This window comes from Rhinichthys klamathensis, unplaced genomic scaffold (genome assembly GCF_029890125.1).
Source record: "Rhinichthys klamathensis goyatoka isolate OS25496 unplaced genomic scaffold, OSU_Roscu_1.1 h1tg000244l_1, whole genome shotgun sequence".
NCBI classification, from domain to species: Eukaryota; Metazoa; Chordata; class Actinopteri; order Cypriniformes; family Leuciscidae; genus Rhinichthys; species Rhinichthys klamathensis.
Genome location: NW_026606766.1, coordinates 47909 through 65843, shown reverse-complemented (window position 1 = coordinate 65843; position 17935 = coordinate 47909). Strand labels below are relative to the sequence as shown.

At 44.9% G+C, this 17935-nt stretch overlaps 2 protein-coding genes across 3 annotated transcripts in view; both read right to left on the bottom strand.

Moving 5' to 3' along the window:
* The window catches only part of tgm2b (transglutaminase 2b), a 52956-nt gene extending 50721 nt beyond the window's left edge, over positions 1-2235 (bottom strand). Inside the window, exon 1 of the mRNA XM_056266058.1 lies at positions 2232-2235. The gene's annotated coding sequence lies outside the window, so the exon portion shown is untranslated. The remainder of the gene's footprint in view (positions 1-2231) is intronic.
* quo (quattro) overlaps positions 1-17935 on the bottom strand; it is a 71214-nt gene that overhangs the window by 19640 nt on the left and 33639 nt on the right. For both annotated transcript variants that reach the window (XM_056266056.1, XM_056266057.1), the window contains exons 14-17: positions 16857-17863; positions 13037-13286; positions 11092-11181; positions 9565-9795 (exon numbers count right to left, since the gene is read on the bottom strand). In XM_056266056.1, coding sequence (XP_056122031.1) covers positions 9565-9795; positions 11092-11181; positions 13037-13286; positions 16857-17863 — 1578 coding nt within the window. The remainder of the gene's footprint in view (positions 1-9564; positions 9796-11091; positions 11182-13036; positions 13287-16856; positions 17864-17935) is intronic.

Genomic DNA, 17935 nt, shown 5'->3' with positions numbered 1-17935 from the left:
AATCCAATTTTGATACTACAACAAAAACTGCCAGCCTAATTAATGTGAATTTAAAACATTATTAAAAGGTAAGCAGTCAGCAACAAAATAAGAACGAATAATCAACTTACAAATAAATACAATAGAACAAAGAAAGGCTACAAATTACTGGATAAATTAAATATAGATGGATCTTTTGAAAGTTGAAAAGGGTAGACTATTTAGTCAAGAGCAGTGAGTAATTTATTTGTCCATTCATTGTTTGATTAACATTAAAACAGCAGTGGGTTTATTGAAGTGCTGCCCCTTTAAGACCGAAAGCACGGACCCCATGGCTACGTTCACTTGATATACCTGACTTTGTTTACTAGGATACTCGCAAATATGGGCATTTTTACATAATTTTGTGTGAATTCCTCAGCACAAGCGCAAGACGTGAAAGACAATTCAATTCAGTATTCGCGCGCTGAGACGCTGGTTTCCGGGGCACGCGCTTTGGATGTTTGCGTTCATGGAACTTATTGACTGCAAACGTCCAGTAATAATGTAAGGAATCACTCGTTATACATAAATCAGGTAACAGGTCATGTTTTACTTTGCTATTATATTTGGATGACAACTAAATCAAGTAGCAAGAGCATTCAACAGAACTGCGCTCTCTCTCGTCAGTTAACGTTAATAATAAGCTAGGACATGCCTTGTTTTATTTTCTTTGCCATTGACATCCGACTAAACTACAAACCTTCCACTGATGTCGGTTTAAAGAGATGTGCTCGACCAGCTCGCGTGTCTGTGCTGCTGCGCGCTCAATCCACTGCGCAGTGCGCGGTTCTCTTACGAGAGGTTCTCTCGTATTGCGTAAGCTAGCTTACGCTGTGGGGGAAAGATTCATCTTTGCTGAGATATTGAAGCCAAAAATTATTTCATAATTTGTATCCATACACAACGCAGTTCCTCTGCGGCAGACCTAGAGCAGGCTAGCTAGCAGCTCATTGATTCGCTCAGAGAGAACTGCTTAAGCCTATGGGAGAGCGGGGCTGAACCCGCTTCCAATGAGAGGCGCCCGCGCGCTCATTGCGTCATGGCCCGCCAGAATGGGCGTGGCCATGGTGTATATAACAGTCTCTCCCAGGCTTATATGTTGATTCATTTCATCTTCAGCAAGCTGCACGCTTCTGCTGTCCTGAGAAAAGCCGTCGCCGTCGAGAAGGCATCACTCTAGCGAGCTCCCGGACCCTGAAGAAGCCGGCCGTCTTCGCCACCTTTAGCCGCCCTGCAAGCTAGCGCCATCCGACGACTGTATCCTTCTCTATTATATCTAAAAGAGCCGAGCGTCTTTTTAAAGATGTCTCGTTTTTCCTGCGGCTCTTGCCGCGCTCGTCTCGAGGACGGAGACCGCCATGTCATCTGCGCTCTCTGCCTGGGACTCGAGCACGCAGAACTCGCCCTCGCGGATGGAGGATGCGACTTCTGTGAGAGCCTGCCGTTGTCGTCCCTGCGGGCACGACTTCTGGCAGCAAAATCCGCTCCCGCGCCGCCTTCCTCTTCGCCGCGTAAGAAAAAACGCCGCTCCCAGAGGCCGCCGGAGCCCCCAGCGGAACAATGCGGGCCGCCGCCGCCACCTCCCGCTCTCCCTCCCCGCCCCTGCCGGACATACAGTTGCCGCCGAGTGGCCGCTCTGTCGCTTCCGATGACGCCGCGGAGGAGAAGGACTCCTGTTCACTGCTCGCTTCTGACAGTGAAGAATGGTCATCTCTCGGATCCACGAGAGAATCGGCGGGGATCCGCGCCGGGATAGAGGAGGAACTAATGCGCCTCCTCTCACAGGCCGTCGAACGCCTCGGTCTCGAGTGGTCTCCTCCACCCGAGCAGGCCCCGAACCGGATGGACGGCAGCTTTTTTCATCGGCGCTCGACCCCCGCGTGCAACCGGGCCGCTCCATTCCTGCCTGAACTTCACGCAGAGCTGACGAAGTCCTGGAATGCCCCGCTCTCGGCTAGAAACCGCTCTGATATATCCGCCTCGCTGCGCTCGGTGGACGGAGCCGCCGAGAAAGGCTACTCAGCCATGCCGCCCGTTGAGGACTTGGTCGCCGCACACCTCTGCCCGCCCTCTGCTAGATGGCGCTCTTCCCCCACGCTTCCTTCGAAAGCTTGCAGAGCGACCTCGAGCTTTCATGCTCGCGCCTACGCCGCCGCCGGTCAGGCCGCCGCAGCGCTACATTCGATGTCTGTCCTCCAAGTATTACAGAGCGATATTCTCCGTGAGTGGGCCGAAGGCGGTAGAAACCCCTCCCCCGCTGTCACGGATCTGAGAAGTGCTACGGACCTCGCCCTTCGCGCCACTAAAGCCGCTGCACAAGCTCTGGGGAGATGCATGGCCAGCCTTTGTGTTGCCGAGAGACACTTATGGCTCACGCTCGCCGACATGGGAGATTCTGAGCGCGCCGCGTTTCTTAACGCGCCCCTCTCCCCGACGGGCCTTTTTGGATCTGCTGTCACGGGAATCGTCGATCGCTTTTCTGAGGTCCAGAAAGCTACTCAGGCGATGAATTTGTTTCTGCCCCGCCGCGCTAGCTCTTCCGCGGGCCGCTCTCGCGAGCCTCCTGCCAGAGCTCCACCACAGCGCCCCCCTCCGCAGACTCAAACAGCCCAGCGCAGACAGGGCGGCCGCCCTCGCTCTCGCTCTGACAGCCGCCGCAGACCGCCGCCCCCACGAGGCCCGCGACCTAAGATCACGCTGAAGCCTGATCATCAGAAGTCTGCCTAGCAAAGTCAAGAAAACGACGGTGCTCTCCCGCTGCGGCCGGACCGCCGTCAAAGCTTCGCCCTCTGTCAGTCCCCGTTATTTCGCCGACTGCTGTAGTGTTGACCGCCACAAACAAGCCGGTGTCCCAGCCCGCTTGCGAGCGACAAAAAGCCGTTTTTACGGCTACCCAGAGAAATCTCAAAAAGAGAAAATTTGCCAGTTGTGTAGAAAATGTGCCCACAATCATGTGCTCACCCATACACACAAGCATAACATACCCCGTGTCTCTATCAGAGCCCCATCACATGAAACGGGCACAGCCCGCTCTAATATCAGAGAACATAAACACGCCCACGAGCTCGTGCGCGTGTCCCCTCTCTGCTCGCTCTGTTTCACGGCCCATAGACTCCTCTCTGAGTGCAAATCCCGTTGCCACACACATTCAAAGCGCGCCCACACACTGTGTCCAGCCCGCTATGTGCAGCAATCAGGGCGATATAGCCATTCGGCCACTAGCCGCATGCTCCAAAGCGTGGGAAGCCATTCCAGGCATTTCCCCGTGGGTGCTAAGCATTATAAAGGACGGCTATCTGCTACAGTTTCGCCGCCGCCCGCCTCGTGCGCGCGCGCGGCTCGAATCTACTGTCAGCCCGCTGGCCGCCGGCACGCTCCGCTCAGAAATTGCGACGCTGTTGCAAAAGGGCGCCATAGAGAGAGTCCCACCATCTATGACCGAGTCGGGGTTTTACGGCCGTTATTTTCTGGTTCCCAAGAAAGACGGCGGCCTCAGACCGATTTTAGATCTCAGGTCTTTGAACAAAGTGCTCATGAAGAGACCGTTCAAGATGCTCACTACCAGGAAACTCCTCGCGCAGGTGCGCCAGGGGGACTGGTTCATCTCTCTAGACCTGAAAGACGCCTATTTTCAGATCCAGATAAATCCCCGTCACAGGCCATTCCTACGTTTCGCCTTCGAGGGTCATGTTTATCAATACGCTGTTCTCCCGTTCGGCTTATCTCTGGTGCCCCGCACATTTACGAAGTGCATGGATACGGCGCTCGCCCCCCTGCGGAGCCAGGGGCTGCGCATATTGAATTATCTGGACGACTGGCTGATTTTGGCCCAATCACAGACGGAGCTTCTGTCGCACCGCGCAGTTCTCCTCGACCATCTGAAAACGCTGGGCCTCTCTGTCAACTGGACAAAGAGCTCCCTTCAACCCAGTCAATCGATTTCCTTTCTAGGAATAGATTTGAACTCGGTCACGATGACGGCTCGCCTGTCTACACAGCGCGCGCGCAGTGTACAGCGACTGGCCGCCTCGTTTCAGATGGGCACCCGCTCACCTCTGAAAACTTTTCAGAGGATGCTGGGTTACATGGCCTCAGCCTCCGCTGAGCTTCAGCTGGGCCTTCTGCACATGCGTCCGCTTCAGCTTTGGTTAAACAGCCGTGTACCCCACCGCGCGTGGAACACGGGCCGCCAGCTGATCAGAGTTACGCAGACATGTCTCACGGCGCTGCAGCCATGGACAGTAGCAGAATGGTTTCGACAGGGCGTCACGATGGGGACCTTTTCTCGCCGAAAAGTCATCTCGACAGATGCATCCAACACGGGTTGGGGTGCAGTCTGCGAGGGCTCACCGGCCTTCGGCCATTGGTCGACACAGGAAAGCCCCTTACACATAAACTGTCTGGAAATGCTTGCGGTCGAGAACGCGCTTTCGCGCTTCCTCCCGCTCATTCGGGGACACCACGTCCTGATCCGTTCGGACAACATGGCTGTGGTCTCCTATCTCAACCGTCAGGGCGGTGTCAGGTCCAGGAATCTCTTCCTACTGACACACCGCATTTTAGTTTGGTCTCAGAGCCGCCTGCTCTCGCTCAGAGCGACGCATGTGCCGGGCCATCTGAACGACGGCCCAGACATTCTGTCCAGGAACCTCATCTCCTCAGGAGAATGGTCCCTGAACACACAAACGGTCCAAATACTGTGGCGGCTATTCGGCAGAGCAGAGGTGGACCTCTTCGCGTCAGAAGAGAACGCTCACTGCCCAATATTTTTCTCAAGGAGCGAGGACGCGCTAGCCCAGGAATGGCCTCGCCGCCCGCTCTATGCATTCCCTCCGATCGCTCTGCTACCACAGGTAATTCAGAGGATCAGGGACACACGCCACTCGGTGCTCCTCATAGCCCCGCGTTGGGAGAGTCAGAATTGGGTTCCGGAGCTCACTCAGCTGTCGCAGACAGCCCCGTGGCCCATCCCAGTCAGAGCAGATCTCCTCTCTCAGGCTCGCGGCACGATCTGGCACCCCCATCCACGGCGCTGGGCGCTACATGCATGGGTGATCAACGACTATTCTTTGATTTGCCAGAAGGAGTAAGAAACACTATCATACAGGCTAGAGCACCTTCCACGAGAAGGCTCTATGCGTCTAAATGGTCTGTGTTCTCAAAATGGTGCACCGACAAACATCTGGACCCACGGTCATGCGAGGTGCCGTCTTTGCTTGTTTTCCTTCAAGAGATGCTGGACAAGGGCAGGTCCCCCTCCACTCTCAAGGTTTACGTGGCAGCCGTCGCGGCGTTCTCTGAACCCCGACGCGCTCAGTCCCTGGGCAAAGACGAGTTAGTCATCCGCTTCCTCAGGGGAGCTAAGAGGATGAACCCTCCGCGCCCCCCTTCGGTTCCTATCTGGGATCTTTCTATAGTTCTCGAAGCTATGAAAGCACCCCCGTTCGAACCGCTCGAGTCTGTGGACCTAAAATACCTCTCGCTCAAACCGTTTTTCTGACAGCTCTGTCCTCAGTAAAACGCGTGGGGGATCTTCACGCGCTCTCATCCAGCGCCGCGTGTCTCGAGTTTGGTCCGAATGATTCTGTTGTCATTCTCAAACCTAGACATGGCTATGTCCCGAAGGCGATTGGTACCCCGTTCAGGGCTCAGATTATTTCCCTATCGGCTCTGCCTTCATCCGATAGTGAGCGCGACGCCAATCTCCTCTGCCCGGTGCGGGCTCTGAGATTGTACACTACGCGCGCTGCCGCGTTCAGACGCACTGAGCAGCTTTTCGTGTCGTTTGGGGGGCGCACCAAAGGTCTGGCCGCCTCTAAACAGACACTGTCTAGATGGATAGTAGACGCTATCGCCTCTGCTTACGCATCTAAATGCCTGCCCTGCCCTCTGGGCATCAGGGCGCACTCCACTAGAGGCATGGCCTCATCGTGGGCATGGTCCTGTGGAATTTCCATTCATGACATTTGTGTGGCCGCGGGATGGGCCTCCCCGTCCACTTTTGTCAGATTTTACAACTTGGAAGTTCCCGCCTTGCAGGCAAAATTACTAGCTGTCTAACGACCAGCTCCCTAAGAAGCTGCATTACTGGGAGTCCCTCACACAACCGGTTCGCCCCTTGTGCTCTCCTTAAATGCTTATACACTTCATGTGCCCGCTCTGCCGGCCTCATACATGTTTATGTATACACTTCATGTGCCCGCTCTGCCGGCCTCATAATACATTCACTCCACGTTAAAAATCCCCCGGTATCACCCTGGGATTCATGAGTGGATTCATAGCGCGCACGGCGTTGACCAGGTGTTCCCGCAGCGTAAGCTAGCTTACGCAATACGAGAGAACCTCTCGTAAGAGAACGAATCGGTTACCTAACGTAACCTCGGTTCTCTCTAGAAGAGGGAACGAGTATTGCGTTCCCGGCCGTGCTTGCGCTACTAGCGTTTCGCTTCACGCTGAAATAAATCAACATATAAGCCTGGGAGAGACTGTTATATACACCATGGCCACGCCCATTCTGGCGGGCCATGACGCAATGAGCGCGCGGGCGCCTCTCATTGGAAGCGGGTTCAGCCCCGCTCTCCCATAGGCTTAAGCAGTTCTCTCTGAGCGAACCAATGAGCTGCTAGCTAGCCTGCTCTAGGTCTGCCGCAGAGGAACTGCGTTGTGTATGGATACAAATTATGAAATAATTTTTGGCTTCAATATCTCAGCAAAGATGAATCTTTCCCCCACAGCGTAAGCTAGCTTACGCAATACTCGTTCCCTCTTCTAGAGAGAACCGAGGTTACGTTAGGTAACCGATTCGTTTTCTCTGATGATCAGCTCGCGCACCACAGCTATGCGTTACTATACACACGCTGCCTGGTAGGCCTATCGGTTATTGGTATCAGAGCATTTTTACGAGTACATGAGCTCGGTATCGGTGCATCCCTATAATAATTCAAGCATTTTTCAAGTACCTCTTCAAAAATATGGCTGTTTTCAAGGGTTTTCCAGGACTTAAATTTCAAAAAGTCAAATTCAAGTACTTCAAGCACTTTAAGCACCTTGTACGAACCCTGAAAACAACAGATTATGATGAGAAATGATGAGTGGTGTTTGCCTGTGCAAAATGCTGGTGTTTCTGAGATGTTTTAGTGGATTTTAGTATTGATATGCAGTAGCTATTGTGGTTTATTACTGGCCAAAAGTATTAACGGTTACACTTTATTTTGATAGTCCACTTTTAATATTCTACTGACTATAAGTAACTTTGTAACTACATGTCAACTAACTTTCATTAGAGTATAGTAGGCTATACAGTTAGGTTAAGATTGGTAGAATAAGTAGACAGTAGGGGTGTATACACGTATTCGTATCGAACCGTTCGGTTTTCGGTACTCATTTTCAAACCGAACGGTTCGTTTGACCATTTTTCCTGCCGACCAAAATTTCGTTATTTCAAATGTAGGCGCGTCGCAAGCGCGCTCATAATGTAAGAGACGCTGGCGTGACCACAACATTGCCCAACATCAGATGGCAAATGTAATGTAAGCGGAACGAAACCACTCGTTATTGTGTGGTTGACGGACCGTTTATCAGTGTGGACCAATGCAGCGCGAGCCGATCTTGATCATCAGCACTGTCACTACACACTACACAGCGCTGAGACATCCAGTAAAGAAAGCATTTGAATTCGCTACTGAAGTAATAACATGCGAGATCTAGTGAGAAACATTCACATTTCTCCGTTATTAACGGATCAAACAGCGCTGACGTGGAAACCAGGAAGAAACATTGTGCCGAATGAACTATCCAGTGTCCACAGATCGGCAACATTCACCATGGGTTTACTGTAGTAACACTACTAACTGCATGGAGTTTGGCAGGAATAGGCTATAATGCTTTCAAGTAACATCACGTCGGTTTTATTTTGACATTATGAATACAATTGCTGCCCTCAAATGTTAATCTGAACTAAAATAAACCTTTGTTTATAACTACTACAATATTACATTTCATTTTGTCCAAGGAGCTGTTTTGTTTTATATGCTCCTAAGAAAAGTCCAGTATAGCTCCATCATTGCTCAAAGTAAAAAAAAAAAATCATACTTTATGATGTTAGTTTTAATAAAAATATAATAAAAAAAATTAAATCAAGGAAATTTCTCTGGCATTTCTTTCTTTTTGCTGTACCGAACCGAACAGTGAAACAAGTGTATCGTATCGAACCGTGAATTTTGTGAACCGTTACACCCCTATAATGTCTATTGAGGAGCATCAAAATAAAGTGTTATTAGATATTATGCAGACAGTCTACTAAAACTCTAATGAGAGTTAGACATGTAGTTGCAAAGTTACTGATAGTTAGTAGAATGTCTAAAGTGGACTATCGAAATAAAGTGTAACCGAACTGACGCTCGAGTCTGTGTGATATTCTGGTCTCTAGATATGACTCGGGTCGCTTCTTCAATGCGAGTCTGTGGGATTTTATCATCAAACAGGTATAAATTGTGGGTCTGATCAGAAAAGTAACAACATTTTACACACTGAAGTTTAATGCATAGTCTTACTAGCTCTGTAAACTGAAATGGATTTGGGGGTTTTCTGAGATGTTGTAATCTCATCTCTCTCACTTGTGTTATTTTAGTATTATTTATATAGCTTTATAGTATTTATTAATATTTTAATTGAGCTTGTTTTTATATTAAACAGCTTTCATTTAGTAATACCTTTATGTGCTTTAACTCTTTTGGTTAGTTAATATTTCTATTTAGCTTCAATTTTATAAAGCTAAATTAATTGTAGTTTTAATATTTTTAGTATTTCAGCTGCAATTTATTTATTTCAGTTTGTTGTAACATTTCTAATTTTCTATTTTTTCTAAAATATTTACACTACCGTTCAAATGTTTGAGGTGAGGAAGATTTTTTTTGTTTGTTTTAAAGAAATTATTAATTTTATTCAGCAAGGGTGCATTAAATTGATCAAAAGTGACAGTACACTCTAAAAAAGATTCTTTATTGGCATTGATGGTTCCATGAAGAAACTTTAACATCCATGGAATCTTTCCATTCCACAAAAGGTTCTTTATAGTGGAAAGTTCTTTAGATTTTTAAAACACTTTTAAGAACTGTTCACTGAAAGATTCTTTCCGGGACCAAAAATGTTTCTTCTACGGCATCACTGTGAAAACCACCGTTTGGAAAAGTGTAGAGACAAAATATTTCTATGTTTCAAATGAATGCTGTTCTTTTGACCTTTCAAAGGATCCTAGAGATTGATGCTGAAAATTCAGCTTTGATCACAGGAATAAATTACATTTTACAATATATTTACATAAAAAACAGTTATTTTAAATTGTAATGATATTCCACAATATTACAGATTTTACTGTATTTCTGATCAAATAAATGCAGCCTTGGTGAGCAGAAGAGACTTCTTTCAAAAACCTTACGGACTCCAAACTTTTGTACAGTAATGCATATCTTACTTTATTTCAGCTTTATTTCAATGAACGGTTTGATCAGCTTTATTTAAGAAGAACAGCTCTGTCTGACTCACATCACAGTCCTGAATGTCGTCCATGGCGAGCAGATTGTTTCCGTGGCGCAGCTGGAACTGGACGATGTGCAGCGCGGTCTGGATCTCCAGCCGGTGTCGGGCCGCATGCGCACCGGACTCGGCCTCGCGCAGAAGCTCCTGAAGCAGAAGACTGTACTTACTGATGCGCTGCACGGGCTTCAGCAGGTACGAGGACAGATCCAGCGCATCACACAACAGCTGCTGTTTCTGCTGTTGAACCAGATCATATCACTGTTATTAATTACAGCATCTCAAAGAACTGATTACTCAGGCACTGATTGTGATTATTAAACTCATGAATAATGGTCCAAAAGAGGACATTTTATGTACATCAGTGTTATTTTAGTATCACTGAGACACTATTATAGCTTTTACCAATATTTTGAATTCGTTTTTATTTTTATATTTTCTGTTATAATTTTATTTTAGTTAAAGTTTTAGTCATTTTGTTGTGTTTTTGTCATTTTTATAAGCTTTTGTTTCTATTATGTCTATAGGTTATATTATTTTTTATTCCGGTTTACTTATTTAAGTACATCAAGTTTGTTTAATTGAGTTGAAAATAAAGTAAAAATGTTAAAAAAAAATGTTTAAATGAAAATAAAGTTAAAATATTTTATTTTATTTTAACATGAGTTAAAATAAAAATTGTTAGGTTATGATATTATCATCAATACTGCTTTGACTATTTTGCAAAGTCAACACCAAATATTTGTCATTATTATTTGTATCATAATTATCTGACATGGTAATTTGCCATGTTGAGTTTGGGTTATAGACGTGTCCTGTCTGGAAAAGTGCACTGTTATTACGCAGATGGTGTATTTGCCCTAATCATATTTAATACTTCTCATATTTAATACTTTAGTACTTCTCATTCCAAGTACAATCACATTTCTGGCAAACTAAAGCTTTTAGCAGAATGGCAGCAACATTTCCCAATGAGGCCTGTTCCAGCGCATATGTGGGCATTACTTTAGATTTGATCAGATGTGTGAAATATTGGCTTCCCATTATGGGAGTTTACAGTAAGATTATGAAAGAGTTTATGTGGTAATATCATAATCTTACTGGAAACTTTCTAGTATTTTGCAACAGAAAGGAGCTTCTACAGGTCCTTCATGTACACAGTGTAGTACTTCAGAGACATACAAATGCTTACAAATCTTTAGTTTTTGAGTGATAGAATATTGAATTCATAGATTGATTTTATTGTATTTGTAATAAGGAGGTAATGAAATGAGGAATCAAATTTGCCTTGATCTTTTGAGAGGTCTGTGACCTTCAAAACATCCTTTTTAAATGTTTTATGCGATATCTCAAAATGTGCATAAAAACACGTGGATGGAAACATAGCTAGATCTTCAGCGTCACTTTTTCTTACACTGCATAAAAGTCGGTCTAAATGTAAAACATACATTCAAATTCAGATGAATACTAACGTGTTTGGCTTAAGATATCAAATGTGTGTCACTTATGAAAGAAAACTGTGAGGAAGAGACTCACCTTGAAGAAGTCCTTCCCGTGATCGATGAGCATCCTCTCAGAGCGTGGCTTGTTCTTGCTGTATAATGCGTACAGGCCGAAGTTTTCTTTCTGAATGTGAGAGACGAAGTGTTAGAATCATTGGTTTCACACAGTGGACTTTTTGCATGTTCTTTCCGATTCTTTGTGTGAAGACATTAACGTGTTATAAAGGTGATTCCCAGTTAACAGGGAACGTCCCCAGAACTTCTGCAAAGGTTCTTAGTAACATTAATAGAACGTTTGTTCAAAGTTATCTGGTCTTTAACCCTCTGGGGTCCTTCATTTCAGAGTCACACTCAGGACCTTCGGGTCCAAATGGGCCGGAAGGGTGGGATTAATATTTATTAAAAAAAAATCATCTTTTTTTTTTTTACTTGTTTTTTATAATATTTTTTCTTTTCTTTTTTGGTGTTTTGAGATAATTTCAAAAATAAAAATGATTTATAATTAATATTAATGCAATAATTATGACCCATTTTTTCCCCATTGAATATAATAGAAATTTAAAAAAAATATATATATTTTTTTTTTTTTTTTTTAAAGCTGTATTTCATTTTAGAGTCAAGCCTAGGCCTCATGAAAGCAATTTTTGAAATGAGATGGATGCCATCTGGTGGACAAACTGAGCATTTTAAAAATTCTAAACCCATATGTAATCTGAATTTATTAGTGTGTGTGTGTATAAAAGTGTGTTTGTGTGTGTGTGTGTGTGTGGATGTGTCTGTTTTGCACTCTTGATGTTTTATAGATTCACCCCTTCACTGTTGTGTGCTTTTTTTCTGGATCGTGGCTGATTTGTAGTTTGTACGCACAAAATAACTCTGTATTTTCACATTTTTGCCAATTTCCCATTCATTTCCTATGCGGGTCCATTTGGAAGGTCCTGAGTGTGACTATTTTTTTTACAACCACTTAGACTATTCAAATCCCCTGTCCCCAATTTTTTGGGGTGTTCATATGCCAAGTACCAACAAAGTCACCAAATTTCGGACCATTCCGATAAAGCAATGGCAACCCAGAGGGTTAATAATGTTCTCAAAATGATAGCACAGAAACATTATGGGATGCTTTTTCTAAAACATTTTTAGTGATGTTTGTCTAAGATTTTTTAAATGTTACTACTCGTTTCAGAACGTTCAAAAGTAACATTCAAAAGTAACGTTCTCATAATGTTTGCAAAATTGTAAAATGGAATGTTCCGTTAACATTCATATAACCGAGAAAAAACATTTTTAGAACGTTCAGAGAACATTCAGAAATAACGTTTTCATAACTTAATGGCAATGTTGGCCAAACGTTCTTAGAACATATTTCTGTTAGCTGGGTGCTTGAGTGTGACATTATATCTATACAAGATATTTTATATTTATTAAAAGAAAAAGGGTGAATTTTGACAAATGAACACATTTTCCCCACAAATTCTTATTACAGTAATACATCCAAACATTTCACTTTTATTTTTGTTGTTGTTGTAACATTTATTATTCCCAATGCTGTTGTTATTTAAAGAAGAATTGTTTTTATCTAAAGCAGAATAAATTAAAGACTCTATGACAAATTCTATAATGATGCAATTTAAATACTACATAAGTTTTTCTTTTTGCACAACAATAATAAGAATTTGGAAGAGGAAATGTTCTTAACTGTCATGAAAAAATGTCACAATGCAAAAAAATGGACATATGAATAGTCATAAAAATATTATGATATCCTAAATATTTAGGCTTAATTTCCTTTATGCAAAATATAATTGCTTTATTTGATACAATTTGGGGGTGAAATGTGACATGGACATGTTTTGTTTTGTGAGTTGTATGGTTCTTTCAGTAAAGCTGTATTGGTTTCTAGGTTCTCTGAAGCAGCAACACATCAAAACTCTTTAAATCGGAGCTTTAAAGCTCGGGTATCAGGCTGTAAAGCTCACGTGTTTTAAGAAGCAGCGTCCGACACAGAAGGGCTCCTGCAGACACAGCTCCAGTTCCTGAAGAAAGTGATGCTGGTGGAAGTCTCGCAGCTTCTCCAGGTTTCCAAAGATGCTCCCTCTCTGTCCCCGCAGGTCCTGAGGCACGTCGGGACGCTCCAGCTGAGGGATGTAGTGATCCACCACGTAGCCCAGCGCTCGCACATACTCCCTCTCCGTCTGGAGCAGCTCCTCCATGATGCGCTGCAGTTTACTGTCAGGACACACACACTGATGCAGTTTACTGTCAGGACACACACACTGATGCAGTTTACTGTCAGAACACACACACATACAGTGCTGCTGCTGTCTGACATGATCTCTAACAAATAACAGACAAACTGATCTCAATAATCTTACAACATTTACCGCCAGGACACATTTGTATAATTCAATCTAAGACATGTTTTGGACATTGATGCTACTGATGCTTCTGTCCTGACCTGAAATATGAGTTAAAATGAAGAACTTTAGTCAGGAATCATCACATTTACCCAGAGGCATATATAGTATATGGTTATAAATAAAATATATAAACCATATATTTATATAAATTATAAATGGTTATAAAATATGGTTTCCAATAAATATACATCACATACTGTATCTCTAGTTCCCTTTCAGTCAGTCACGTTCTACGTTACGTCAGAACGTCTGACGAATAAGGGCTCGTTTCTCAGGCACCCTTTGGCACCCGCATCACGATCTGTGGAACCGGCACGTGTGGGCGCTGGGACGGCGGGAACTACCATCACTTCGGCTAGGGCCCCGTCCACCCGACACGCCTATGCTTTGAAGTGGAACCTCTTCATCACCTGGTGCTCTTCTCGCCGAGTGGACCCCTGGAAAGATCCGATCGGGTCGGTGCTCTCCTTCCTTCAATAAGGGTTGGAACGAAGGCTGTCTCCTTCCACCCTCAAGGTCTACGTGGCTGCCATTTCACCCCATCATGATTTGGTGGACTCTAAGCCACTAGGACAGCACAACCTGGTCATCAGGTTCCTGCGAGGAGCTAGGAGGCTCAATCTGCCCCGCCCTCAGCATGTACCCTCTTGGGATCTCTCAGTGGTTATATCTGCACTGCAGAAAGCTCCCTCCCGAGCCATTGGTCTCAGTGGAGCTTAAGTTCCTGGCATTTTCGGTTGACAAAGCGTGCCTGGAGTTCGGACCGGCTAACTCTCACGTGATCCTGAGACCCCAGCCCGGCTACATGCCCAAAGTTCCCAACACTCCCTTCAGGGACCAGGTGGTGAACTTGCAAGCGTTGCCGCTGGAGGAGGCAGACCCAGCCCTGGCGCTGCTCTGTCCAGTATGCGCCCTTCGCGCTTACGTAGACAGAACTCAGTGCTTCAGGACCTCAGACCAGCTCTTTGTCTGTTATGGAGGCCAGCAGAAGGGAAAGGCTGTCTCCAAACAGAGGTTGTCCCACTGGATAGAGGATGCCATTAGCTTGGCCTACGAAGCCCAAGGCTTTTCCATGCCCCCTAGGGGTGAAGGCACACTCTACCAGGGGTGTTGGCACCTCCTGGGCGCTGGCGCATGGCACCTCGCTAACAGACATTTGCAGAGCTGCGGGCTGGGTGACACCTAACACATTTGCGAGATTCTACAATCTCTGTGTGGAGTGTCCTCCCGTGTACTCGCTTCAATTAGCCAGTAAGTAGGACCTGCTCGTTGTCATTCGCTTGCTGCGCCATTCCACTCCACGGACGGGATGCGTGCGCCAATTTCCTCAGCTTGAACCCTGGGTTCCTCCAGCAATGTTAAGTCTAACACCTGTGCGCTGCCCAGTGGTCAGCCCTTGTGTCAGACTAGGTGCCTCCATATGTTGCGATTACCCTGCTCGGGCAATCCCACGTGTGTGTTTCCACGGTAAGTCTCTTGGTAGCACGTGTCTTTCCCTTGGCAAGACCATTCTTGCCTCTCTGAGGTTGAAATATCTCCACCCTCTGGCTCGGTTACCTCAGAGATCTTCCATATGTTTTCCACCTAGGCAGTTCATGTGTGTATTCCTAAGTCCTCCCTACGGGTAGGCATCATGCTTGCATTTTCCTGATGGAATTTGCTACCCAGTGTACCTTGGTAACTCTTGGGTTAAGCTTAGCCCTTCGCTTTTGCTGGCCTCACTACAGGGAGCTGTGGCTAGCGCAGGGCACTGGAAGACAGCCATTTGGCGATTTTCCACTGCATGGTACGGTACGGCTCGTCTCGGTACGGCTCACTTGTGACGCTTTTCCACTGCATGGTACGGTACGGCTCGTCTCGGTACGGCTCACTTGTGACGCTTTTCCACTGCATGGTACGGTACGGTACGGCTCGCTTTAAATGGTACCACCTCTGTTGAGGTTCCAAGCGTACCGTACCGATACTAAAATGTGACGTGAAAACACTGCAGATCACTGATTGGTCAGACAGAATCGTCACTACCAGTGTCATTGTATTTGCGAGACATCGAACCCGCTAGATTTAAATAGCCAGTAACAGCCACCGCTGTAGCACCTGTTTTAAAACTACTAAAAAAGAAAGAAAAAAAACGTCCAAAAAAGAAATGACTGAATCGTGGTCAGTGGACGAAGTGCAGACGTTCCTCTCGTTGGTTGCCGAGGAGCGGATAAACTATAATGATCAGTCTATAATCCCACTTTAAAGCGGTACTAACTGCAGTGGTAAAGCAAACCGAGCTAAAGCGAACCGAACCGAGCCGTGCCGAGCCGAGTCGTACTACGCAGTGGAAAAGCGAAGCGATTCGAACCGTGCCGCGCCGAGCCGAACCGTACCGAGCCGTACCAGCAGTGGAAAAGCGCCAATTGTGGCATTTTGGACAGGACCCCATTCGTCAGACGTTCTGACGTAACGTAGAACGTGACTGACTTAAAGGGAACGTCTCGGCTACGTATGTAACCCTCGTTCTCTGAAGGAGGGAACGGAGACGTTACGCCAGAACGCCTTCAGGGAACGAGGGTTACATACGTAACCGAGACGTTATTTGTAATGGAAATAATGTTATAAAACTATTTCATTAAATATTGTTTTATGATAATATTAAAACAATTTTATTTAAATAATATAGAAACTATATTAAATAAATCGCGTGGATCCGTGTGTTAATTTTTTTATGTAAACTATATTTTTGGATAATATAATATTACAACTATTTTATTACATATTGTTATATAATATTAAAACTATTTATTCATGTGGTAATGATTATATATAGTCATAGTCATTATAGTCAGTTATAAAGTCATTTAATATAGAATAATTATTTTTACAGATATTAATAAAACTTTTTATTAAATATTATTTTACTATAATATCAAAGCAATTATATTTTAATAATATTTTAACTATATAAAATAATCATGTGGTACTGATTCTTTTATTTTTCATTTATAATGGAAACTATATTTTTGGATAATATAATATTAAAACTATTTTATTAAATATTATTTTCTTATAATGCTAAAACCATATTTTTGGCTAATATATTATTAAAGCATGTGATAATGATTATTTTACTTTGAATTTATAATGGAAACTACCGTAGTTTTTGGAAAATCTAGTGAAAATGTAATTAAACGTGCTTCACCTCTTTTGATTATTTTCTCTGTAATTGGAACTTGATGGATGCAAAACAAAAGTTGCACTCATCATGTTATTAACAAATTCCTTCTCATCATGTCCTGCTCTGTATGATCAGTTCTTTCTCAGTATCTTCACATCATGATTCTCATCACTCTCATTAGAATAATGTCGTATGGTGTATTGGTTAAGTTGGACTCACAGTACAGTGCTGCTGCTTTCCAGTATCCGCACAGACTCTGGATTATCTGAGCGTGTTGCTGCTGAAACGTCGTCAGATTTGGTGTCACTGCTGAACTTCTCATGTATGTCACTTTGGCTTGAACAGATGCTGTCGCGGTGCGAGCTCTGTTCATCCCATGATGCTCTGTCTGAGCCAATGACCATGATCCTCTCTTGACAGGAAACTGCAGATGTCTTCTTATGCACATGCTTGATCGCAGCATTGCCTTTGCTCATAGAATCATAACTAGTGGATCGTGAGCAAGAGCCTTCACTATGAGAGCGGACCAGGGCTTCATAATGTGGCAAGCGGTCATACTTATTGACATGGCCTGACTTTCTGAGATCACTGTCGCTGTGAGAGTATATCCGAGGACGCCTACTTAACTTTTTGACCGGGCCATTGTGTAATGAGGAAACTTCGCCTTCACTTTGGCGAAAATGCTGATTCCTTCCTTCCTCTTTGAGCTGACCTTGCAGTTCAATCAGTGCAGATTCTTTGTGTGTGTTTTCAGTCATTATCGGATCACAGTTTGATGATGTGTTTCTCCTAACAGGCTCGAAATGCGTCACTGTCTCATTATCATAACTATTTCTGGTCTTCACATGACCGCCAACAGGGTTTGTTTGGGGGTCGCCTTCATTTTCTCTAAGGCTAGTAATTACGGTCCGAGTCGGACCTTTCAAGTGGGCCTCGCTTTCCTTTCCTGGCGTTCCCAGAGGGATTTGACTTCTGTAAGAGGCCTGCAGTATCTCCGCGAGTCTCTGTCTGATGTCTCGGCATTGAGCCCGGACTGCATTCCACATCAATGACCCGTCCGGGAGCCTCTCCAGCAGTGCAGCGCTCCTGTCCTGAAAGTGTTGGGGGGAGAAGTCCTTCAAACGCTCCTCAAAAGCCTTCAGTCTACTCAAGCAGGCACACATAGGAGGGTTTGTGGTCTTTATGTGATCTAAATACTCCATACACTCTTTAACAAGAGATGAGGCCTGGAAAACGAAGAAGATAAAAGTCATTTCAAGGCTATTAAATAGTTATGCAATAGAAGAGGTGGGCATTAT